At 45.2% G+C, this 26686-nt stretch overlaps 1 protein-coding gene across 1 annotated transcript in view; it reads right to left on the bottom strand.

Annotated features, from left to right (window-relative positions):
• TRPA1 (transient receptor potential cation channel subfamily A member 1) overlaps positions 1-26686 on the bottom strand; it is an 812153-nt gene that overhangs the window by 413336 nt on the left and 372131 nt on the right. The window contains exon 9 of the mRNA XM_078686165.1: positions 12785-12833. Within this exon, the coding sequence (XP_078542291.1) occupies positions 12785-12833 (49 nt within the window). The remainder of the gene's footprint in view (positions 1-12784; positions 12834-26686) is intronic.

The following is a 26686-nucleotide window of genomic DNA, read 5'->3' as shown; positions in this document are numbered from 1 at the left end:
AATTGGGTATCGCTGCACCAGGCTCAAAAATACATCCCCTCCTTTCCCCTATCACAACTACTTCTGCCCTTCTCCTTAATACTAGATCGGCTGTTAAGCACCAGGTTGAAATTTACGATCTCCTGGACTCAAACTCCCCTGACCTCCTGTTTCTTACAGAAACCTGGTACAAATCCGATTCCCTACCCTGTGTTCTAGCCGCCCTCCCTCCTGGATATTCAATGCACCGTGCTGATCGGCTGGATGGTAGAGCAGGAGGCGGAGTAGCTTTGGTTGCTCGTAAGGAACTCAACTTCCAGACTCTTGCCACGCCCACCCTACCAGCTGCTGACTGCCTTGTGGTGCGCTCTACTCACCTTAAAACACCGATCACGTGTGTTATAACCTATCGTACCCCTCAGTCGTCTCCCAACTTCCTCCCTGCTTTTCAGAATCTCCTAGCTACCCTGGTAGTCAACAACGCCTCAGTTTTAGTTCTGGGCGATTTTAATTATTGGCCCATGGATCTCGCCGAAGACTCCCCTTCTAAAGATTTCACACAAGCTCTCTCTAGTCTCAACTTTATCCAACATGTCCAACGCCCCACTCACATCGGTGGCCACATCTTGGATCAGATATGGACGCTTAACATCCCTGTTTCCCCTCCCATCCTCTCGCCCTGTCTTTGGTCGGACCATTCTCGCTTTTTCCATGGACCTGAATCTTAAAACTCCCCCGCCCGCCCCCAAAATCACCTGGGCAAGGAACTGGAGCAAAGTGGATATAACCTCTCTCTGTAATTTACTTACAGCCACCTGTCCCGATACCACGGAACTAGATCCCCGCTCTCAGACTGTCGCACTAGACCAATGGCTTATTTCTGCCTGCGATCCAGTGGCTCCTCTGAAGCGTATGACCATAAATCACTCCCATCAGGCTAATAAATGGTTTACCCCGGCCCTCAAAGCCAAGAAATTGGAGGTTAGACAGGCCGAACGTGCCTGGCACCGTACCTACTCACCCTCTAGCCGGGAACACTTCGCTACGGTACTTAAGGGATACAAAATCTCCTTATTGACAGCTAAAACTGACTACTTCTCTGGACGCATTCTGGCGGCAGAATGTCAACCTCGTGCGATCTTTTCCACTGTACACGAGCTAGCCGCATCGGACAGAACTTCACCCAAAATTCCTCCCTCCCAGGCATTATGTGATTTTGTCAATGATTACTTCATTGACAAAATAATTCTCATCAAATCTAATATTCCCCCCCCTTCTTTCACATCCCCCCAACCTTCTGAAAACCCTTGCACCATCACTTCCATTCCCCCACTTACAAGAGAGTTGCTGTTCCCCCTACTTAATCGAGTTAAATCGGGCTCCCCGGCCGACATTGCCCCTGCATGCATTTTAAGCCAGCTTTTTCAGGCGATTCCCCTTCCCTGTTTTGGCCCTCCTGAACAATTGCTTTGCTTCGGGCCTGGTCCCGGCTTCGTTCAAGGCAGCTACTATTCTTCCAATATTGAAGAAACCCGGAGCGGACCTCTCCTCCCCTTCAAATTATCGCCCCATATCCCTTCTTCCCTACCTTGGAAAAATTGCAGAGTCCCATGCCACTCAGGTGCTTAGCTCCTTCATCGAAAGCTCCAGCTATCTTGCCCCCTGCCAGGCAGGCTTTCGCCCCCGGCACTCCACAGAGAAGGTAGTCATCTCAGTAATGGACCAACTCAGGGAGGGCCTTGATACTAACATCCCTCAAGCCCTGGTCCTTCTGGACTTATCGGCCGCCTTTGACACGGTGGACCATACCATTCTCTTGTCCCGTGTCAAGGCGGCGGGCATTGGTGGCCAAGCTCTTGCCTGGATAGGCTCTTTTCTGGAGGGACGCACACAGGCGGTCCACTTGGGCGAATTTTCCGCCCCACCCAGCAAAGTGAACTGCGGGGTTCCTCAGGGCTCTTCCCTCTCTCCCCTCCTGTTCAACTTATATATTTTTCCCCTTATTTCTGCACTCCAACAAATGGAGGTCACAGTTTATAATTATGCTGATGACCTCCAGCTTATTTTTAATTTTTCCCCTTCTTCATTTGCCCCGTCTAGCTTCCAGTCGGTCCTTCTGTTTATCCGTGGTTGGATGAATGCAAACCATCTCAAACTCAACCCGGATAAGACAGAACTGATCTTGACTGGGGGCAGCGGTAACCCTTAGTCACCTTCCTTTTGGCCCGTCTCTTTTGGTCCCCCCCCCGCCCCCTCTCTCTCGGTTAAAACTTTAGGGATTTGGCTTAATCCTCAGTTGACACTCCATACCCACATTAGTTCTGTTGTTTCTTCTTCCTTTTTCACTTTACGTATCATCAGGAAAGTCTCCCGCTTTTTTTCTCCCTCTGCTTTGAAACTGATTGTTATGGCCATGATTTTATCCAAAATCGATTATGGTAACATCATCTATAACGGCGCACCGGCCTATGCACTCCATCGTCTCCAGCTGGTGCAGAACCAGGCAGCCCGCCTGGTACATGGCCTGCCAAAATTCCATCATTCGTCCCCTCTTCTCCTCGCCCTTCATTTGCTCCCAATAAAGCAAAGAGCCCTTTTTAAACTTGGCTGCCTTACTTTCCAGGCTCGGGCTGGCACCGCCCCTGCCTTCATTAATACAGCCATCACCAACTATGTCCCTGCCAGAGATCTGCGTTCCTCCTCTGAATCCCTCTTAGTCATCCCTCGTTTCTGAAAGAAGCGCTCCGGTGGCCAGAAATTCTCAGTACTCGCCCCTCTCTTTTGGAATTCCCTTCCATCCTCCCTCAGATCCCTGTCTTCCTACATAGAATTCCGTAGCCACCATAAAACTTTTCTGTTTCAACAAGCATTTAGTCTATAATTCTCCTTTCTCACTCATCTGAAATCCTATAGCGCCAAGAAGCTGCCAGCGAACGTGCGCTTTACAAACACCTCAAAATTCAAAATTCAAATTTAAATGGTAGTTTTGTGAGTACTGAAAAAGAGTAAACTTACATACACATGTTAGTTCACCGTTGTGAATCAGGCCCTCAGGCCCAGGTGGCGTGATGATGATGGAATGCTATGAGGCTTCTCTGTGAGACTGGCCACAGCACACCAACGGCAGACATTGTTAATGTCTTTCTGTGTTCTAAGCTGGCAGAAGCAGTACTGTAGTTGGCCACTGGACTGACAATGCAGCAGGTCTCAAGAGAGGGAGAGTACGGGGAGGCATGAGTCCACCAACTCTCTGTCATTCCATGAATTCCATTACAGAAACAGCCTTGAATTTGAGGTGGAGGAAATGCTCTTTTAAACATAAAATACAGAATAGAAGTCTAAGGCAAAAATGGGTGTTGTTGTTTTTAAACACTTTATAGATAAGTGAAAGGAGAAGAACCAGTCAAACGTTTTAGTAAGGAGGTCTTGTGCATTGCCTCCCCCAGAAGATAGTGCTAACTTGAATGATAGTCTGTCTAAAAGTCACAAGGTACAAAGAGATGCACACGTATTGAAGAAAATGAAAGTGAACACTGTATAACACTTGTTCTTTTCATGGGTGCACTAGATGAATGTGATTAGAGTGTGAATTTGGGGTGGCATGGTGAGCAAAAGAATTTTGGTTTTAACCCAGATCTCTTGACTAGGGGTGAATGTTTTGATTTGTTCTGCATTCCTTCCATCAAATGTGGGTCTTTTGCTATGGTGTGAATTCGAGCAGCATTTGGACATAGAAGGGAATGTCTGTTTTGCAGATTGTTGTTTTCCTACAGCTTAAAGCTCTCTGCTCAATTTATCACTGAAAACAATAGGACATACAGACCTTGATGATAAAAGATTGGCTCTCTATTGAAATGCTAATATTTGTAATGAATGCTCTCAGCACTAAATGGGAAAGAAAATATTTAACTTTATGTCTTGGAGTGTTTGTTAAATGTGTTGTTGATCATACTGCAAAGATTATGTAATATATGTTCAATGACTGGATCAACATTGTGAATATGGTCATAGATGTCAATGAGAGATTGCATGGGTCATAACGGCAATAGCAGGAAACAGAAAGTGGGGCCCGAGACATTAATAACCCTAGGGCATTATTTAGAGTTTGCTGGGTGGCATACGCAGTCACGAATGAAGTGGATGTTCTGACCACCATATTAAACGTGTGTTATGGCACTTGTTATACTTTACTTAAGAAACTTTATTCAATCTTTTCAATTAAGATCATAAAAGTACATAATAACAGAAAGCTCCCAAGACAGCTGCAGCAGTCAACGTACAATCCCAATTCATATTGGTTAAAAAAAAGACAGGTGGGTCATTAAATAGTTCTTTCAATTTCATAGCAGTCAGCTCCCGTTCTAAATAATTCAGCCATCTGATTCTGCTGTAGTTCTACAGTTCTAGGCAATCTCTAATTATATTTTGGGTTAGGGTCACCGTATCCCTACGCCATATAGAGAGCCACAGTAGGATCAGGGCTAGCCTGATTGAGTCAGTAATGTGGGTAGACCCAGTTCTAAGTGTAATATGTAATTTGAGTGGGATTGCGTGAGGGACACCAGTGACTTAAAGAGTCAATCGGTGCCATACCCCAGATGCCTGCCCCATACTTTGCTGCAGACTTTGTTTTAGCATGATGGATCTGTTTTATGGGAACTAGAGGCTTTGGGCCCAACCTATTGGAAAAGGAATTTATCACTGTTAAGCTCCTCTCCATTCACAAGGCTCTTCCCTTAAGCAGCTGTGATCAAGTTTTGTTTTTATCAAAGAGTATCCTCAGGTAAGGGAAGGAGTCCACTACCTCATTTGTTCCCAAATCCATATGGAAACACAGGTTTGTCCAGTTTACCAGCCCCGGCTATAATTACAAATGGTTTTGTCTGATTGCCTTTCATGTCCAATGAGTCCATGAATGCCGTGTAGGCTAATATGAGAGATTGGAGACCTAACCCCGTTCTGGCGATCAGTACAGCGTCATCAAAACAGGCCAGAATAGGTAGCCGATGGGAATCTGACACAGGATCATCCAGGGTTGCGCCCGCAAGAGTTTTATCAAGGCCGTTCATGTAAATAGAAAAAAGGAACATGTGAAGATGCAACCCTGCCTTACCCCCCTTAAGATCTTGAAGGGACGTGTACAGTCCCCATTTTCCCCATAGTGGACGCATGCCGAAGTGTCGGAGTATAACTGACGTATAAAATCAATTAAAGCCGATTCAAACCCCATCTCTTTCATTATGTACCAGAGCTTGGAGTGGGACATGCAGTCAAATGCTGCTGAAAGATCCATAAATGCAAGATACATTTTCCCACCCTTCGCTCTGGTATATTTGTCTATAATTAATGAGAGATTCAAACACTGGTCTGTGGTACTTTTCACTGCTCAAACCTGTATTGTGACTCCATTAAAATGTTCCTCTCCTGCGCCCAGGACTGGCCTATAGTTCTTGGGACTTCCCTTATCACCTTTTTGTGTAGTGGAACAATTACACTGGTTTTCCAGGAGGGAGGGGGGCCTACTAGTGCTATATTAACCCCTTCAGTGCTGGCCACGTTCAGCGGATGTCGCGTGCACTACCTCGGTAGTGCTGCGCACGTCTGTTGAACGTTCCGGCCCCGCCCGCGCAATAGAACGTTCCGCACCAGCGCGGAACGTTCAGGGCAGTAGAGGGTTTAATAAAAACATTGGTCAATAGAGGAACCCAGGGATCTGCATAGTCTTGAAGGAAGTCTATCGGCACCCCATCAGGGCCTGGGGCCTCCCTGCTATGACAAGCTGCTAGCCCGCTCCTCACTTCTGCAAGTGAGAAGGATAATGTATCCTGGGCACTAGGATGTATGTTAACGGGAGGTAAGACAGGGAAGGTGGTGGTAGAAAAGATGTTTACAAAGTGATCCACCCATTCCTCTTCACCTACATTAGTGTCTAAGGTGGGGTCCCTATTGGTTTTGAAATAGGGTGAGTTGATTATCTCCCAGAACTCTCTGCTTTTGCCCGTGATTGTTGCATGCTCGAGGTTAGTCTAATGTCCTCTCCCTTAAGAGCCTCTCCCTTTTCCTTCTTGCTAGTTTGTATTCGGAGCGGAGTGAGGTAATTTGAACCGCATTTCTGGGTTGGATTCTCAGGATTTTGATGAGAGCCTTCCTGCTCATTGTGCAGGGCAAATAAAGCACTTGTTATACAATGGAAGAAATATCAGCCACGTTTTGAGAGAGTATCCTGTCCACCAAAGTCTAAATAAGGCACATGTACGATTTCCACAATGGTCATGTGAGTAAAATGAAGGACGCGCCTAGACAAAGATGCACATGCATATGCTGATGCTACTTCTTCTCTAGAATCGTTTTTAAATAATGTGCTACTGTTTTTAACTTGTTAATACCCTGTGGAGTTTCACCAATATTGTACTGTGCTTTGCTCTTTCGCACCTTGCTTCTTTGCACCTGTTTGAGCTCCTCACTCCATCTCATTTTCAGGGGACTCACCTCACTCTCAGTGCTCTTGTGTGCTTTCGCCAGTGCCCCGTTCCACCGCGGGTTTTCCCGTTTGTTGTGGAGGGCGCCGGCGTATACTTAGGCTTCTTTCCGGTTTCTAGGGGGCGGAGCCAGGGGGTTTTCAGCGCTTCAGTCTTTACCCTACTTAAGCAGCATGGCCAGTTCATCGCTCTGCAGACACGCACTTCGGGCGCACGGCCGGTGTGCCAAAGGCAAGCCCGTATGCGTCCGTCCGTGCCAAGACTGTGCCATGTGCCAGAGATGCTGCCCTATTTCTCCCTGACCAACGTGGATGGACCTGCTATACCAGAAAGGTATTGTTAGATCTCCGACCTGAAAGGGCTCCCTGTTATCACACTAGGGACCCTGAGATCTTAGCTAGGAAGTTGCACCTAGTATGCACAGGCTGTAATACTTCTTTGAAGCAGGATGGCAAAATCCTGTCTGATAATAGGACTACCAGGCCCCCTCTTAAAGAAATGATTGCGCAGGGCTTTCGTATCAATGTAAGATCTCTGATCAAGAATAAGGTTGCCATCAGAGACTTTGTCTCAGCAAGAAAGCCAACCTGGGATTTTATTACAGAAACTTGGGCTATGGACGCTTCAGGTCCTGATCCTGTAGATGCTATCCCTTCTGGGTACACCCTTGCTAGATTGGATAGAGTAGGACGGCGGGAAGGGGGGCTCAGCATTCTTTATAGAGAAACCTTGATCTGCCGTACTCAGGCTTTGACAGTTCCTCCTGATTCCTATAAGGCCTTTTACTTTTCCATTAACCTACATCCAACGGAAAGTTTCTCTGGTGTCTTTTGTTAAAAGCAACCAGGCCCTAGGGCATCCTTTAGTCAGGATTTTAGCAGGCTGTTAGAACCTTATTTTGAGAGATCCAATTTTACTCTCTTGGAGGATTTTCATTTTCATTTAGATAATGCCTCATGTAAGGATACCCAAAGACTTCTGGAAACCTTCAGTTGCTGTGGATTTTGACAGCTGGTCAGAAGTCCCACCCATATAGCGGGGCATATTCTCGATGGTGTCTTCTCCAATGACCCTCGGATAAGGGTGGGGCAACCCATTCCCCTCGTCTGGTCTGATCATTTCGCCATTGCTTTTGATCTATACTTCCTGGCATCAGTGACACCTCTCTCTGGCATCAGGAATCTGGAGGAAAGGAGGAACTATAGCCGCATAAGTAAGGAGGTGCTCTCTATTTTCCTCAATAACCTGGAACTTACTAAGCATCAGGATGCCACTTTTGCAGCCTCAGAGTTATCCCAACTTTTATCAGCAGCAATGGACTCCCTTGCTCCTGTCAGGAAGTACTACTCAGCAAGAATAAAACCTTTGGCTCCCTGGTTTATGGAGAGACTCAGAAAGCTGAGCCAGGGCTGCCGCAAACAGGAGACGTTGTGGCGTGCAGACTTAGAACCTTCTGAGTATGGAATTGCATAAACAATGTCTAAAAGAGTATAAATTAGCCATCATGGAGGAAAAGAGATTCTACTTTTCTAAGATTACTGCATCTATGAAATCTTCTAGTGATCTTTTTAAGGTCAGTAACTCTCTTACCGCCCCCATGTCACTGACCCTTCAGATTCTCGCAAAAGCTCGGTGATAAAATATCTGACTTCTTTCAAGCCAAAATCACAGACATTTACTCCTTGCTGGAAGTATCCAACTCTAACATCAGGTCGCGTGCCCGACCTATCACTCTTCCGAGTGAGGCCTCGCTCACGGAGGAGACCCCCAGGCTTCTCACCTTCCCCTGCATGTCGTTGGAGGTGACTGATAGAATCAGGTCGCGTGCCCGACCTATTACTCTTCCGAGTGAGGCCTCGCTCATGGAGGAGACTCCCAGGTTTCTCACCTTCCCTTGCATGTCATTGGAGGTGACTGATAGACTCCTGGAACAAGTCAAATTGGGCTCCCCTTGGATCCCTGCTCCCACAAGGTGCTAAAAACTTGCAGGGAAATCATTATTCCTCATCTCACTGGTGTCATGAATGCGGCCATTTCAGAGGGACTGTACCCCATGCTTTAGTGAAGCTTCTTTTGAAGAAACCTTCTCTGGACCCTAGGAAACTGAAAAATTATCGGCCGATCTCCTTGGTTCCTGTTCCAACCAAGATTTTGGAAACCTATCTAAACTTTCATCTCAGCACCTACCTAAAAGATCACCACCTCTTGATGGGTCACAACAGCCACCACAGTATGGAGACAGCACTATTGAACAGAGCCAAAAGGAGTTTGTTGTTTCCTTTCAGTGACAAAAACAATACCCACTGCTTTCCTGTCCTCGTCAATTTGAGAACCATTTTTTTAAGATTTTTAACTGGAGCAAGGTTTTGCCAATAAGCATTGCAATTCATTTTTTTCACAGTCATCCTTTATCCATACATCACATTTCCTAATTTTTTGTGACATTTACATATTATTTGCTTATCTGTTTTCCTATCACTTGGTTTGGATTTTCTTTATCTATACTACTATAATAAAGGAGAAACTTGCAGGCTTTGAGGCAAGTAAACCTGGGAACCACTGCGCCAATCTACACACCCGATACACCGTAGAAATCGGCAGGGTGTGTAGATGGTTATAGGCTATATAAACTTTAAAAAAAACATTATTTAAAAAAATTAAATAAAAAAAAAATAGTCCCCCCAAAGTAGCGCCGACCGCGACGTGCGTGCTCACGTCGAGGAGCGGCATCAGAGCAGCGTCAGAGGACCGGCGGACATGGCGCAGGGGAGGAGCTGTCACGTGAGCAGCAGCGGACAAGCCAGCGGCGGTGAGAGACCTGCATCCACAAAGTTACAGAGGCGGTGCTTTCATTATGCCTCCCTTCGCTCTATCCTTTCTCTCCTTTTCTGTATCTACCTCTCCTCGGCACTTCTCTCCCCCCTCCCTCTTTGCCTCCCCATATCCCTCTTTCCTCGCCTTGTCTATTTCCCCCATCTCCTCTCCCTACCCCCAGCCTGCTAACAGCACTTTATAGCTGTCATCAATTAGTGCGGCAAGTGCTGAATTATATCTCACTAATTAAACTGCCTGTTGCCGCGCTCAGCGGCTGCAATTACACCCGAGGAAATAAGCCCATGCAGAGAACATCAAAGTCTCTCCTTCCCAGTCTGAGCAACACAGCTGCTCGAGGAGGGAGCTTCGGGGGGACTGCACAGCGCTTAGAAGCAACAGGAGGACTGTGCGCAGCCACAGCTACCAGAAGACTCTGTGTCAGAACAGTCTCCGTCCTGTTCTGTCCCTGAACAAAAGAAGTCATTCTGGGAATTGTAGTTTTGTGTAAGGTCATCTGCACACTGTGGGCTTAAGTTTGAAACTACAATATGTTGTTAAAGGAACGTCCGGGAGTGAAAATGTAGGGTCTTAGAGAAATTTTACAAAACTATGCGAGGCCTCTACAGGACAGAGGCAAGTTGGGGAAGAGCAACACAGAGGCAGTGTATGATGCAAAGGGTTAATAAGGCAGAGTGCTGAACATGTAGGGGTAAAAAACATAAGACAGCTAGCTGTATGTGGAGTGCATAACACCCAGATGCCCGAGGTGTAATTGTAATTGCATTTATAAAGTGCTTGCTACCCCAGACGAGGCGTTGAGGTTAGTGGTGGCTGATACGGGGCAGTGGTGGTATTTGTGTGTGTGTGGCAGGGAAGTGTTAGAAACAAGCATTTGCAATGCAATAGGTCTCGCATTAGGAAAGTTTGGGCTATTGGTATTGTAAATTACAAATTTTGTATTCATGTTTTGTATTTGAAAATAGCTAATATAATAGCTTTGTCATTTACAATGCCAATAGTTATACCTTTCGCAAATTTGACACCTATAGCATTTGTAATGCAATATGTGTTGTATTTACGTGACTTACATGTATTGATATTACAAATAACAATGGCTTTTAATTTCTTTTCAATTATTAATACTTAAATAAAAGTTATTGTAATTTATAATGGCAATAGCTTAAAGTTTTGTAAATAACGTTTGTGAAGATTATGTTCAGTGTATTTTATTGTGACGAAAATCCAAGAACAGAAGTGACATATTAACATCTTTTTGTTACATCTATACTACTATAATAAAGGAGAAACTTGCAGGCTTTGAGGCAAGTAAACGCGGGAACCACTGCGCCAATCTACACACCCGATACACCGTAGAAATTGGCAGGGTGTGAAGATGGTTATAGGCTATATAAACTTTAAAAAAAACCTTATTTAAAAAAATTAATAAAAAAAAATAGTCCCCCCAAAGTAGCGCCGGCCGCGACGTGCGTGCTCACGTCGAGGAGCGGCGTCAGAGCGGCGTCAGAGGACTGGCGGACATGGCGCGGGGGAGGAGTGGTCACGTGAGCAGCAGCGGACAGGCCAGCGGCGGTGAGAGACCAGCGGAGAGATGGACATGGCGCGGGGGAGGAGCGGCGGAGGACAGGCGGTGAGGAGCAGAGCGGCGAGGACCTGTCAACTCAGGAGTGGAGAATGAGGTAAGCAGGCGGGTGTCGGGCCAGGCGGGGGACGGGGAGTTACTAAAGGCAATGTCGGGGCAGGCAGGGGTCGGGGCAGGAGGGGGACGGGGACTAACACCTCCAGGCGAGGGTCGGGCCAGGCGGCAGCCGGGGGACGGGGCGGGCGGGGGCACGGGCTGCTGGGCAATGTCGGGGCAGGCGGGGGTAGGGGGAAGCCTGAAAGCACCCGGACAAGGTCGGGACGGGCTGCTAGTGTTCTATATTTTGTAACTGCATTGTTGTCTGTTGTTTGGGCTTGTTGCTGCAAATTCAGTGGCTTGTAGTTATGTGTGGAAATCCTGGCTGTTGCAGCCAAGCAACTAGGGTTGAGCCCGAGACCGTCATTTAAACCAGGTTACTTTTCAGAAGCCCATTTATTTTGCATTGGCGAAGATCAGTGCCAACTCACAGGAAGACTACACCTTTTCTCCCCTCGTAGCCGAAAATCCAATTTCCCTGAGTTTCTACTTCATCCTCAGGCTGCATCTACCACATTGCGCCTGTCCTGGAGGTCCTGCACTGATTAAAAAAAGGCTACACTTTAAACCTTGTACATTGTCAATAAGCCTCTGTATAGAAGATATTTGGTTTACCTCTACAAGGATTTCTGGACAGATCAGGCAACCACTGCAGAAGATCACCTTACCTGAACCTACAAGCAATCCATCATCCAAAGCGAGAAGGTGTTGCCTGTTTGAATTCTCTAATCTCCTTCCCCCATTAAACTGACCTGTGACTTGACAAAGATGTCCCTACATTCTGAAAGGTCTTTGTTGTTCTACTTAATCCTGCAATTAAAATGTGAGAGAGAAGTGGCTGGACGGTAGACAACAGATCTACAGAAGTCCACGGGATGCACTTAAAGATTATAGCAGTCCGCTCAGCCCAGGTCCAGCCAATCTCTTGTTTTGTCACTTCTTGAACTTGTAGAAAATATGCAATTAATTTTCCAATATTATATTTTCCACTGACAACAAGGCCATAAGATCTATTGAGGAGCATTGCTCGCTTATTGAAAGTGCTTCTTTGGAACCGTTACCCTCATTGCTGGTTATACATTATTTTGTGAAAAGAATAAACGTTAACTCAGTAGTTACATAATTTGTACTCTACTTGGTGGGATGATATACATTGTTCTTAAATATCCAAATGCATTTTCGATAGATGCCTTATTTATAATGTCTAACTAGCAAATTGACGAACACAATATACCTTACTGGGTGTGTAAGCGCTTGTCTGTTCTCGTAGTGATGGAGGGACCTATTTGTCTATAATATCATAGGGTACTAACTCAGAATATTACAGCCCTGTGTGTCACTCTCACTATTATGTATGAACTGTAATGCAACACTCTATAAGACACTACTATTCCTGTTGATTGTACAATCGAAATCATATACTTGCTTCTTTTCACACTTTTTAAACTAAAAATATAAAAGTTTTGATATAAAACACAGTTTAATAAAAGTCGTTTATGATAGCAAACATAGTCAAATATTTATCAGAGCAAGTTTTAAGGATATGAAAAAATACATTTACACAGATACACAATAACATATGTGTCGTTATAAATGCACAATATGAATGTTGGACATGTGCTGCCAGTATCAGATTTTCTTAATGAGATTTCAACACTAGGTTTATTACTGCAGGTTTCCTGTCATATTATGTCCAGGAAATTAATGTTTACACAAATGGTAATTAGCTGTTGCAATTTGTTAAGTAAGCAGTCACTTGCGCTAAAAATTATTTAATACATTCCTGGTAATCAGTTAAAAAAAGTTAAATATTTACCATTGAAATCAAATACTCCGCTAGATCTGCGTAATCAAACAATGCTGCCCTAAAAAAAAGAAAAAAGACATTTAAAGTATTATTCAATAAGAGTGATAGAGAAAGGAGACAGACAGGAAGACCGTTATGAATGATATCAGAGCAAGGTGAGATCCATTCTTTTCTTCTGCCATGAAAACATGACAAATTGCAAATTAACACCAATTAAAATCTTGTTATACGGTCAATGCCAGCCTACAAAATCCAGTTATTCTCTTCTTTAGTTACATTGGTGAAAAATCATGTTATTCTTTTTTCACCGCAGTGAGGTGCTTGTTTCTGCCACCTTTCTTCCACCCATACCTGGTCTCCAGAGAACACTGTGAAACAGCGCAGAGTCACCTCCCCTCCTGCCTCCTGCCTCTGTCAGATCAGCGCAGATCCAAGGAAAGCAGGAGAAAGCACCCCCTCACTGTGACACAGCCAATCCACAGCTTCCCCCTGCTTAATACTTAGTTTATTTTTCAGCCTCTAATTTCAAGTTCCTGCACTATTACCAAATATTTTAAAGTTTTCAATTTTACATGTTGCTTCTTCATTTTTGTACACTATATTAATCTGTTAATGATTCAATTTATAAGCAATCGTGGACCACCTCAGTAGGGTTTGTGGACTCCTAGTGGTCCTCGGACTGCCCTACAACACCTCTTCCATCCCCTTAATTTGTTTATGGAAACAGGAGTCAGTTTACCTTTACAAAAATTAAGATAAACTTAAAGTTTCTGGATGTTGAAGTCAGACCCATTAAAAACATAATAAGAACTACTCTACATCGGAAGCCAACAGACAAGAACGCCATCTTCCACGATGAAAGCTCTCACCCCAGGAATTTGAAAGATAATTTACCCTATGGACAGCTTCTGAGGATTAGGCGCAACTTTCCGCGTAAGCAAGATTTTGAGATTCATTCGGGTGCCCTATGTGACCAACTGAAAGACAGAGGATACCCAAGAAAACTGCTGAAAAATGTAATGAAAAGAGCTTGGTTTACACCAAGAGATTGCCTTCTCATGAAAAAAATAAAGCCACCAATGGAGAAACTGGTGTGTGTATCTACTTATGGGCCACATACAAACACATTTCATCAAACCATACACAACAAGCATTTGCAACACAATAGGTCTCTCATTTACGCGAGTTTAAGCTATTGGCATTGTAAATGACAATGCCAATAGCTTAAACTCGCGTAAATGCAAGATCTATTGCATTGCAAATGTTTGTTTAACTTAAAAACTGAGTGCAGCGCAGCTTCAAGGACACCGTGTTTTTTTAGTTTTTTTAACTTTAACACTGAGCGTGGTGTCCTTGAAGTGGGCACCGCCCTGAGTGTTAACGTTAAAAAATAAATAAAGAGACCAAGCGTGGTGTCCTTGAAGTGGGACACCGATTGAAGGCCATCATAAGTGTGGAAAATGCATAGCCTGTGAATCCACCCTGGAAGAGTCAGGATTCAAGCATAACAACATTAAATGGCTCCCCAAAGGTTTTTCGAATTCCAAGACGAAAAATTTAGTTTACGCAATTATCTACCCTTGCCGCAAAATATACATTGGGAAAATGAACCAAGAGGTTAAGATACATATTGCCCAAAATCGTTCTCGAATCAGAACAAAGGTTGCCAATGCCCCGATGGTTAGTCATTTCATACAAACAAACCATAGCGAGAAAGATTTGAAATGGACAGTATTGTGCGCGAATATATCAACCTCAAGAGGAGGAGATTTGGAGGCGATTCTGTTACAAAAGGAGGTTTTTTTGATTTTGAAATACAACAAGACTAAATGAAATGTCAGAAATATGTTGAGCGCAACTCTGAACTATTCCAACCAGTGTGATTAGGTAAAATACTCGTCCCAGTTCGTACCCCACTACAAAGTTCTCGTGGCAATTTAAAGGTGTGACAAATTACAGCCAACTGAAATATCACAAGTTCCACAATGCATCACACAAGTCCCGTAGGAAGGTGAGCTTAAAACCGGCTAAACGGAAGCCAAGTAGACCGGATCAGTCAGAGCCAAATGCCAGAACATAACAGATGGAAGAATTGTGAAAGAAGTAAGTGTGCGACTACACAAACTTTATACACAAATGTAGTCCCTTGGCTTGAACAGGAGGAATGAATGCTACTTGAGTTCACCCACTTTAGAATCTGAATTTCTGCCCCACGAAAAAATACTGAATTCTAAAGAAAATAGGGGACAGTAGTTCCATGAATGCTATACATTTGTGTTTCAGACCAGACGGCCAGCAACATGAGCGACGCGTTTGCCATCTAATTAAAAGAAGAAGCTTTCAACCAAACATTCAGCAGGTACTGTTAGCAAAAAGATAATTTTCATTAATAATGCAGGATATTAGGAAGGGGTCAATCAAGTCAAAATGTTTTTCCTTTTGATTTATAGATTTTATCCAGTCTTAGCCCTGAAGAAAATCTCAATAAGATTGGGATTTGAAACGCTTCGGCATCCTTTACCACTGGAGAAACAATTGCATGGAAATAGGATTTGCTTAAAGGGGTTTATTTTGAAGTTTTGTAAACCCTTTAAGCTTGAACATTTGTTCCCGTTCGTCAGCAAACACAGGATAAATTATTAACACATTTACAAACCGAGAGGAGTGTTGCAGTGAAAATAATGACTGATTTAATACTGGAATTCACTTGTAATTGATTTATTTGTCATATTTTGTAATTATTTTGAGATTATTGTGTTAGTTTGTCTTTATGTTCAATGTTGAAACAAAAAGTGTTGCCTACCTCTGTTCTCCAAAACCTAATGAAATGGTTTTCCTTAAAACAGGTCTAAATAGTCAACATTATAAATAATGGAGACCAAGACACTTTGAGTTTGGTGTCATTCTTTTGAAGCAGTAAACAGCATTGTAAGCTGTCGGCTAGACAATTTGTTCTTTTGTATTTACCAGCCGGTTCTAGCTGCGTGAATTGGGCCAACCCCCTCTTTTTGAGTAAAACTTTTAGAAAGTTGCCATTTTCTTGCCATAGCCATGTGGTGCCTGTAGCCTGTCTTTGGTCTAATGACTGGGTGTAGCTGACAGTTAGATCTTGTACATTCCTACCAGACAGTCACACAATAGTGGGATTAGGTGTGCCTGAATGGGCTATGTGCTGGCAGGAAGGGGGGTCTTAGCACAGCCCCACTTGCAACTGAATAAACTGTGCTCCACCTTCACACAAAGGGCTTAACAAGGCCACGTTGCTACTGCAGCCAGCTTGGAGCTAGGGGAGGTAGGGAATACCATGTACTTTAAAGACACTGCCTAGAAGCTTCTCCCACCTTAGGAGACCAGGACACCAGTATATAAAGGAAGGACCGCAGGCACCACAACTTGAATACACTTCTGGAGCTGTAGGTACTACTCCAGGAAGATGGACTGCTGGGCTGTTACAAGGACTGTCACTCTTTCTCGGAAAAAACAGTTGCCCTGCCACACTCTTGCCTGGGGAAGAAGAACTGGACATGCAACTCCACCTTGAACCCAGGATCTCAATGGGCTATTTAGTCTGCTGGCCTCCTGATCTGAGCCTCAGGGACATAAAAGGCTCATCAACAGCTCCTAATCTTCAGCGAGTTCCCAACCCTTAAGTGGTGCCCCTCAGGTCCTGGAACCATGGTGTGGCGTAACTGGCTCTTAGTTCAAGCTTCTGTGCTCTTTGCGACCACAAACAGGGCCAGTTTGCACTGGAACCATAGCGCTCGTCCTGAAAATCAGCTAGAGCTGCCATCACTTCAGACAGCAACATTGAAAGCCTGCAGGGGACTACAATGCAAAGCTCCAACCCCCCATGACTGCTGGCGTGATCTATGCGCCTGCCGACTGCCCCCGCAATGCTCTTCTTGCTCCTCACAGCCCCCTCCCACGCAAACGGGACTCTGTCACAAAACTTGAGAAGGTAAAACTTCAGGGAAACCAATCTGGGACTATATCTGACTAATGCTCAACTGAGGTAGGCCTGAACTTTTGATTGAGACCTGGTGTGGCACAACCAGATAGCCACGGCTGGCGCTTTATGCTTTTAGGGGCTATTTTGCCTTCAAGCACAAACACTTATAGTAAAACTCAGCAAAAAATTAAAAAATGTACACTTGCCAAAATTCTGCTTTACATAGTAGTCTGATTTGGTGGCAGTTGATCACCACAGGTAATCATCTCAATCCCATGCAGACCCCAACTGCCCTCATTTTAGGGAATGTAGTATCCTCCGCTGTAGGGGGAGCCCTGCCTTTGTTATCCCCACTCCTCTACGCTTACATTGGTTGACACCACTGTGACATGCTTTAGAATGTCACAGTGGTGAACGTTCTGAGGTGAGCTCCATGTGCGGAGCGGTGACAGAGACGAGTCAAGGCTAACAGCTGTGGCTGGGGTCCGTTGGTTGAACTGAAAATAAACATCACCTTCTCACCTCTATGCCTCCTGTGTTCCTGGTAGTTTATTCAAGAGAATTTAACACTGGCGATGAGGATGGGATCCGGGAGCAGAGGAGCCAAAGAGGAAGGGACCTCAACACGCTAGAAGGGACTCCTATGTGTACTGAAACGGTATCGTGAGTACAGAGAGGAGAGTTGACTGTGGCTTGTGAGAGACTTATGCGGAACAGTGCAGTACACGCAACTAGATGAGGGCTGAAGATTAATTTATGAAAAGTAATTAAGAAATTTAAAAAGATAGTAATTAAGTAATTAAGAAAAGTACTCACTCACCTCTCAGTGGCTGAGTAAAGCACACCCTAGAAAACACTGGCTACCCGCCGATGGTACCTCAGACAGGTAGCTTCTGCACTGTCATCTGGGCGACGGAGTGCTGCGAAAAGGGGGTGTGAGAAAGGAGGTTGTGGCCATCTCGCCATGTGTGAATGCAATGGCGGAGTGGCGGACAGTTGAGGAGAGGGTCGACGGTGTGAGGCGAAGTTGCAAACTGCACCCTGAATCCTGTCCCAGGGCTCCTTGCACTCCACGGTGTGTCTTCTATTGGAAGGAGGGCTCCATGTGTGGAGATTCAGCAGAGCGTCTGAAAGGGGCTCGCCCTGTCTGGTGAAAAGTGCGAGTCAAGCGGGGAAGACTGAGAGACGTCGCGAGGAAGCTGTCCTGACTCAAGCCCTCCTGCCGGTCGCACTGACTGGCACAGCTCCGTTAGTGATTTTATGAGAAGCCAGAGTTGAGGACTGCCAAAGGAAGTGTGGACAGCAGTTGGTCACAATATAGTTTGGTCACGCTAATTAACCAAGACCTCCTCTCACACATAGATACCGCACTGTTAGCAACGCGATGGGGTCAATTGCAGGAGTTTTGTCACCTTAGTGCACCAGTGTGTGGACACACTCCAGGAGATAACAGACTGTCGTTTTGGGTGAGATGTTCCAAACACTCATCATCAGTTGGTGAGAGGAAACATGAGTGTTAGAGGAACTCTGCAAACAACAGCAGCAGACTGATTAGGCAACAGCACCACCTCTTGGATTATAACACTATTTATCCCCTATTTGTCTTCAGGACTTGTATGTTACAAAAAGAAACTTCAGTTAATACCTGATTTCAGAGCAGGTGATAGTCTGGTAGACTAGGAGGTTTGCATGTTTATCTGATTTGCCGAGGGACATTTCACTGGGCATTTCCTCTTTTTCTTTTGTGTCTTTAGTCACAACATCTAGTAGTTGTCATGCAGAATGTCACACCTCCGCCATTTTTTCTGTCCACTCCAGGGGAGCCAACACTCAAATAGAATAAATGGAAAAAGGTATTCCAGAACTACGCAGTGGTATATGGACCGAATTTAGGGCTTGAAAGGAAAGTAGCTTTGCTGATGCATTATCTGGGTGATGAAGGGCAAGAGGTATTAGAACACCCTCCGGAGCTTAGTGCCAATGATGCGAGAGGGTTGACTGAGTATGAAATAAGTCTGAAGAAGCTAGACATTCATGTCTTGCCTAAGATAAGCACTATCATGGAACGTTACCAATTTGGGAGGAGAGGACAGAAAGAAGGAGAAACAGTAGAGGAGTTTGTCTCAGAGCTGTGCAAGTTGGCAGCTACGTGCAAGTTTGGGGGAGCCTGTGAGGAGCGGATACGCGACCAATTTCTCTTAACCTGTAAGACTGAGCGTGTACAAGATAAGTTATGGTTGAAAGATGACCCACCCCTTGGGGAGGTGCTAATTGTAGCTAAACAAGTAGAACACATGATGCAATGGGTGAGTGAAATAAAACTGGATAATGAGGGCAAAGCCAAGGAGAGTGAAGTCTCTGTGGAGAGTGAAGGTATACTCCCTGTCAAAGAGCAAAAAAAGGACCAGAAAGAGATTAGGGGGAGTTCGGGCTTCAAAGGAAACTGTTACAGGTGTGGAAAACCGGGTCACTTGGTGAATGACAGAGAGTGCCCCGTCCTAAAATTTACTTGCAACAAGTGCGGAAGGAATAATAATAATAATAATCCACATTTGTATAGCGCACAATCACCCGTTAGGGTCTCTAGGCGCTGGGGGCCGTCGGGAAGATTAAGCAAGCTATTGCCCAGAGTCGCATGGTGCTGGGCTAACCTGCCGCCGGAGCCGGGGATCGAACCCTGATCCCCAGATTCCAGCGTCAGTCGCCCTGGCCGCGGCGCCACACCTCTCAGACAATACTGCAGAAGCAATGCTAATTACAGGAAACAGACTAGGGATACTACCACCCGTGTCTGTGATGAGATTGTGTTGCAGGTACAAGGGGAGTCAGTGAGTAATCCCAAGGACTTCATAGATGTGGAAGAAATAAAGGTTGAGGCAATGTTTGATTCATGCTTGAAAATGACAAATATATCTGCAGAAGAGTTTGAGAGAGTGTCTAAAGGTAAACTGACTCTGCAGAGGATGGATGTAAGACCGGGAGGTTATGGTGGGCAGCCCATACACATGAGGGGTTACTTCTGGGGTACGGTAGGCTACAAAGAGAGGTTGGCAGTCACTAAAATGTATGTGTCCAAAAAGGGGGACAATATCCTGGGGTGTCAAGCCCAAAAAGACTTAGGCATCTACCTCAATCCGAACAAGAATCCCCAGATATTGGTACAGGAGGTAGGGAAGACCCTGGTGGGAATAGAGGAAGAGTTCAAGGAAGTGTTCACAGAGGAACTAGGATGTCTCAGAAACTATGCCCACAGAATAAAGCTCAAAGAAAATTCCAAGCCTGTCACAGCCAAGGTTAGGAATCTCCCCATTTTCATACAGGAGGCTGTGAAGAAAGAATTGGAGAAGTTGTTTAGGTCGGGGGTGATCAAACCAGTAGAAGCCACGGAGAAGTTGGCACCTATTGTTGCAGCCAAGAAAGGGGATGGGAGTTTGCGATTGTGCATTGATCTCCGAGCTCTAAACAAGAGGTCATAGTCGACAAGTATCCCCTTCCGAATATTACACAGATGATGAGCACGTTAGAGGGGGCAAAAGTATTAACCACGCTAGATCTGACCTCAGCCTACCACCACGTCAGGCTCCACCCTGACTCACAAGACGTCACAGCATTTATAACGCCCATGGGTGCATACAAATTCAGCGGATGCCGTTTAGACTAGTCTCCGCAGCGGGGGTCTTCCAAAGGACAATGAACAGCCTCCTTAAAGGCATTCCTGGGGTCATGTGCTTTCAGGACGATGTGCTGATCTTTGGAGATGATGGCAAGCAACATGAGATCAGGTTAAGGCAGGTTCTGGAAAGATTCAAAGAACAAGGACTCACAGTGAAGAAGAAAAAGTGCAAGATTGGCTGTGCTGAGATAGAGTTTCTGGGCCACAAGGTGACGGCAGAGGGCATTTGCTCAAAAGCAGATCTGCAAAACACGATTACCAACCTTGCACCTCTCAAGAGCAAAGAGGAAATAAAATCACTCATGGGGTTGGTGGAGTTTTATAGTAAATTCATGCAGAACTTCGTCAGGCGCACTTATGCCATACGCAACCTACTCAGGAGTGGAGAGTGCCAGAAGGAGTTTGAAGATACGAAAAGAGCACTGGCCTAAGCCCCGAATCTCAAATCATTCATACCTGGCAGGAAGATCCTGTTGACCACCGACGCAAGTTCGAAAGGCTTGGGAGCAGTCCTCATGAAGGTCGGAGAAAGAGGGGAGGAAACCATAGTGTTTGCATCGCGCTCGCTACGCAAGGCCGAGCTCAATTACTCTGTAATTGAGAAAGAAGCACTAGCGGCACATTGGGCTATAAACAAATTCAGGGATTTTGTGTGGAATGAGGTTTAAACTGAGGACAGATCATAAGCCCGTAGTCGAAGCCTTCAGCAAGAAAGGGCTAGACTCCATTTCAAGCAGGATCAGACGATAGGTCGTGAATCGCCAAGAATACACGTTCGAGGTGGAATTCGTACCGGGAGTAAGGACCTAGCAGCTGACTGTCTTTCTCGCCTGGTGAGTGAGACCCTTGAGGAAGCAGTCGTTGGGGAGAAGGATTATGAGGCCGACAAAGAGATGCAGGCGGAGAATGTGTGCCTCATCACTCAAGGGGCCATAGAAGAAGTAAGCTGGAAGGAAGCACTCAAAGCTGACGAGCTCCTACAGAAAGTCTGTGAGAAGACGAAGGGCGGTTGGATGAACCAAGATAAGCGAGAAGAGACACTTAGACCATTCTGCATGGTCAGGAACAAACTATCCCTCACTGACGATTGTCTGTTCAGAGGTACAAGGCTGGTCCCTCCTGAAACTTTGAGAGAGTGTTTAGTTAACCTGGCCCAGGAGGGGCACATGGAGTTACCAAAACCAAACAAAGGTTGCGACTGGACTACTGGTGACCCAGCATGGATATCGAAATCGAGAGGAAAATAAGAGACTGTGTGCCATGCTCCGCCAGTGACAAGGTTCTAAAACAGCACACACCTCCCATGCAGTGCAGACCCCTTCCAGTGGGTCCATGGATGGATGCAGCATTGGACATTGTGGGCCCCTTAACCGGGGAACATCGCACACCTTACATCTTGGTACTCGTAGACCTATACTCCCAGTTGCCAGAAGTGAAATTTGTGTCTGAAATCACCACAAGAGTGGTCATAGATTTTCTGCTGGAGGTGTTCATCAGGGAAGGTTTGCCAAGTAGCTTATTGACAGACAATGGGGTGCAACTTCGTCTAAAGAGATGAGAGAATTCCTGGAGAGAAATGGGATCGTGCACAAGCGGTGTGCACTATATCACCCAGAGACTAATGGGATGGTCGAACGATTCAACAAGACCATCAAGGAGGGGATCCAACTAGCAAGGGCTAGTGGGCTGTGTTGGAAGGACGAGGTCTTGAAACGTCTAGAAGCCTACAGACTGACCCCTCATCAGACCACGGGCATGACACCTTTCGAACTGCTCAGAGCTAGGAAACCCAACACGAGGCTAGGACCAGGGTGGATGAGCTGCTACAAAGGTTGGACAGGCCGCTCTAAAGAGTCACAGTGGCGAAACAGAGAACGCAAAGCCATGAGTGACAGGAAAATCATATTCGATAGATGACATGCCGTCAAAGACGTGACATTCCAGGTTGGAGACTTGGTCAAAATCAAAGCTCCTACGGGCAGAGCAAATTGGTTGAAGTTCACCAAACCCACCAGGGTTGTAAAGCTATTTAGGAATGCGGTCAAGACTCAAGAGGGAAAGATTTGGAAGATGTGGAGGGTGATAAAGTACACTGCCCCCACAGCAGACAGCGACAACAATCTAGGGGTGGGAGCAAACCCCTGGGAGTGGGACATACGCCCGAGCCAGGTTGTTCATAACAGGCCAATCCCTTCCCCAGGGCAAGCCACAGGATAGTTGCCCGACCAAGGTATTTGGAGCATTATGTGTCGAAATAATTCTGTCTGTGCATTTCTTTAACTTTGTGTTCAATTGTTCTTGGTTGTGTAAAGAAGGGGGATGTGTGGTATCCTCCGTTGTAGGGGAAGCCCTGCCTTTGTTATTCCCCCTCCTCTGCGCTTACATTGGTTGACACCACTGTGATATGCTTTAGAATGTCACAGTGGTGAACGTTCTTAGGTGAGCTCCCTGCGCGGAGCGGTGACAAAGACGAGTCAAGGCTAACAGCTGTGGCTGGAGTCCATTGGTTGAACTGAAAATAAACATCACTTTCTCACCTCTATGCCTCCTGTGTTCCTGTAGTTTATTCAAGAGGATTTAACAGGGAACTATGGAATTTTTTAGTGTTGGGAAACCATTCTGGATCCTAACATTACAATCCAGGAGACCTTTTTGTATTGTGACAGCTGTGAGTATTTTTGACAGAAAAGAACACATTTTCTCACTTAGGCAGGAATATATAAGTGGGGGAAGGGAGCAGTACCCACATAACTTTTCAAACAGTTCCAACAAGAACAATAATAATACCAGATATGGATGGGAGGTCAATGGATTTACCACTAGTGCAAATGCAACCATAGTGGCAGTGAGTTGTTTCAGAATTTACTTTGGCCTAAATGTGGTTTGAGTTGGCTTCCCATAGGTGCGAAAAACTACTTCAGGAGCAATGGAAAATAACAAAACTATACTCTTTCAGATTGTAAATATTCGTATGAATAGTTAATTACTCATCAACAGGGCTCCCTACTGCTTATTCACTTTCTAGGACACAGCGTTCCATGTGTGAGTCCTGTATATACATCCTAGAAGTTCCACAAACCATATGATGATGTTTAGCCTTCATCCTCCAGGAAAATAACAGCTTGGTAGATGGGACCAGAAATTAATTCTCCTCTGTCTTGTGAGTGTTAAGATGCCAGCCATGTGCACTGTAAACTGCCTGACCTCACTGCAAGGTGTCTATATGAGAGCTGTTCCAATGTCACCTCATGCAGTAGGTTTCATATTTGGGCACAGTGCCATCTGATTTCTCCAATATACTTCGAGACACATCGTAGAGGTGAGGTGAGCCATGTTGGTATTATTAGGCATGTATTCATGATCATTCATTTGCACACCAGAACAGGGTGACCCCTTACCATTTCTGAATATGTCGGGGTTATATTTCACACATTATGAAATGCCACAACGACAGATCACGTACAGTTGATGTGGTCATGATTGCAGCATCACCATCCTTGTCATGTTTACCAAGCTACCTGTTCACCTGTATAATGTTTCTAGTTCCATGCCGGACTTTCACTTTGATTTTTCACTGTCTATCCATATATTGACCTCTTCTCTTTTGACCTCCCTCAGTTTTCCTTTGCTGGCAACTTACACATTTTCTACAAGTGTAACAAAATCTGCATTTAGACTACAACTTTTTCTTTTTTTTACAGTTCTTGTCGCCCCTCTTTGAATTCCTATTACTCTTATTCCCTGTCCTAATGCAAGACTATATTTGGTGTGAGACTTCCTTATTCGTTCCAGTCCTGTCTACTGTACTTCAATGTTTTCTAAGCTCTAAACACACCTAGAACTGAACGAACAAAGAACCAACACAATACACTTGACAATATTACAAAAGGGGGGCACAGTCTTGTGCTAAAATGTTTATGGGGAGTCTGTAACATTTAAAGTAGTCAACCTCAGGTCATCACAAAAGTCTTAGAAGATGAAAGAACACACAACAGCATCAACAATTCCTGCAAAGGGGAAACAGCCTAAACCATGCAGTCTGAACAACGTGTGGCGTAACAACGCAGGTGTAACCACAGACCTCTAAACCACGCATATGCTTTTACCAAGCATTTGCGTGGTTTAAACGTCCGTGGTAATCAGAGCTTTAGACTCGGGCGGAGGAGATTTGGGTGGAGGGTTTGAAGTAGCTTCCTGCCCGGACAAGTAACTTGGTGTGTACAATATTACTTTTCTTTGCGGGGAGGCCATTTTCAGGGCTCAGGGTGCAAGGCTGGATAGTTGGCGGGGGATAGAGTTGGACATTTTAAGGCTGGGGATGGTTTTAGGGCTTAGGGTGAAGGGGCTGGGTATTTTTTAGTTATGGGGTGAATATTTTGGGTTCAGGGCAGAGAGGGGGTTCAGGGTCAAGTTTTGGGGTGAAGGACTAATGGATTAGGGTCAGGAAGTCGCGGCCGGGGGCGATTTTAAGGCTTAGGGTGGGGGGGCTGGGATGTTTTTTAGTTAAAGGGTGAAGGTTTTTAATTATAGGGTGAAAATGTTAAGGTTAATGTCAGATGGGGTTAGGGTCGAGTTGTGGGTGAAGGACTAAGTGCTTAGGATCAGGGGTTGAGGCTGGGGGCGGTTTTATGATCTAGGGCAGGCGGTGGGGTGTTTTTTAGTTATAGGGGAAAGGCTTTAGGGCTCAGGGCAGAGAGGGGTTCATGATGGAGTGAAGGATTTAGGGATTAGGGGTAGGGGGCTTTGGTTGAATTGAAATATGGGACTGGGTGTTAGGACACAGGGCACTGAGATGCTGGGGTGGGCTTCATATTAAGGGCTGGGGTACGCTTTTAGGATACAGGATGGGGAGTTGGGGATTGCGTGGTTGGAACATACTACCCCTGCAAAGCAATGGGACAGACAGTCACTTCAAGTTTATGAGTGAAGCAGACGCATAGTGACTCACAGTGGAAGATATAAACCCACAAGCATACTCAGCTTACTGCAGACTATAAGGGTTTAGATCCAGTCATGCAGTTAGTTGACTGAATGCCAGACTACAAAAATCTGCCGCTAAGTGAGCAGCAGAATTACAAGAAGTATGTCAAATGAGAAGTGTACTAGCTATACAAAATCACCACCTGTTGTGCCAGCACTTGCATTAGTGGCTTTCTCATTGATTCCACTGCCATCTGTGGTTCATTGGTCTCAGTGGATGATCGCAACGGCAGTTATCCTCAATTTATTTCATGTGCGACCTCGTTGTTAAGGGCAGAACGTGTCTCAGAGCTTTCAGACTGTTCTATGATCTCTTTGGGCTTACTGGAGGCATCCACAGAGACATGGCAATAGCAGCAGGGCTCACCAGTAAAGCTTCAGGCGGGCTTTCATGCTCAGTCCCAGCCAGGAGGGAACTGGCAACCCGCAACTCCACTCTGGATGCAATACACAGCAACACGGTTCATTCAGGACAGACACCAGACTATATCAGTGAGTTGTAGGAAGACCTCAGCTTATAGCCACAATGTCAGGCCATTCAGCAGATACCCACTCCCAAAGAATGTCTAGTTCTCCTTATAAGTTTAAATATATAGATAATAATATTGAATCAATGCTGCCCTCCTCAGTGGGAAGTCTGAAACAGTCTTTTCCCAGAATACAATGCAGGGACCTCTGCCTATGTGCTAAGGTCTGAGGACTCCTCTGGGGACCCTGCTTTGGTGGAAACTATTTGAATTCCTCTCAGACTGTAAAACAAGTGACAAAGGTGCAGGAAATGGGGGGAAGGGTTGGCATCTGTGAGAAGTACTCATCTCTATACCATTTTACACAGGTAAATGTTGATGATCATCTGTGGGCAACCCTAACAATAGGCGCAATGGAGTTGTTTGCAATGCATTTATCATATTAATTTGTTCTAATGTGTACTCATAAGTATAAATATAAAGAGGCACTGCTGCCCTACACCTCTGTATTTAATGCTAAAGGGAGGCCAGTGGGCATCTTCCATGTTTACAAAATGAATGAGCTGCTACCGTCTGGGATTCCACAGAGAGAGTAAAGGAGGCCTAACTACTTGAGACTACAAGTAGGCAAAATAAAATCTAATCCATGACTTCCAGGGCATAATTAGGGTTTGACTCGGAGCACCAGATCTGCAGTTTGAGAGTTTAAGTTTGCAGTTTAAGGTCTTCCAAAAAGAAAAAAAATGCAAGGGAAAACACAGGGCCAAAGGAAAAAACGGCAGGGATGTCACAAGTGTGGATGCAGGTATGCATGTATCTGTGTATGTATGTATGTATGTATG

Source organism: Lissotriton helveticus, chromosome 4_1 (assembly GCF_964261635.1).
Source record: "Lissotriton helveticus chromosome 4_1, aLisHel1.1, whole genome shotgun sequence".
Classification (NCBI taxonomy): Eukaryota; Metazoa; Chordata; class Amphibia; order Caudata; family Salamandridae; genus Lissotriton; species Lissotriton helveticus.
This window is presented reverse-complemented; position numbering and strand designations above follow the sequence as displayed.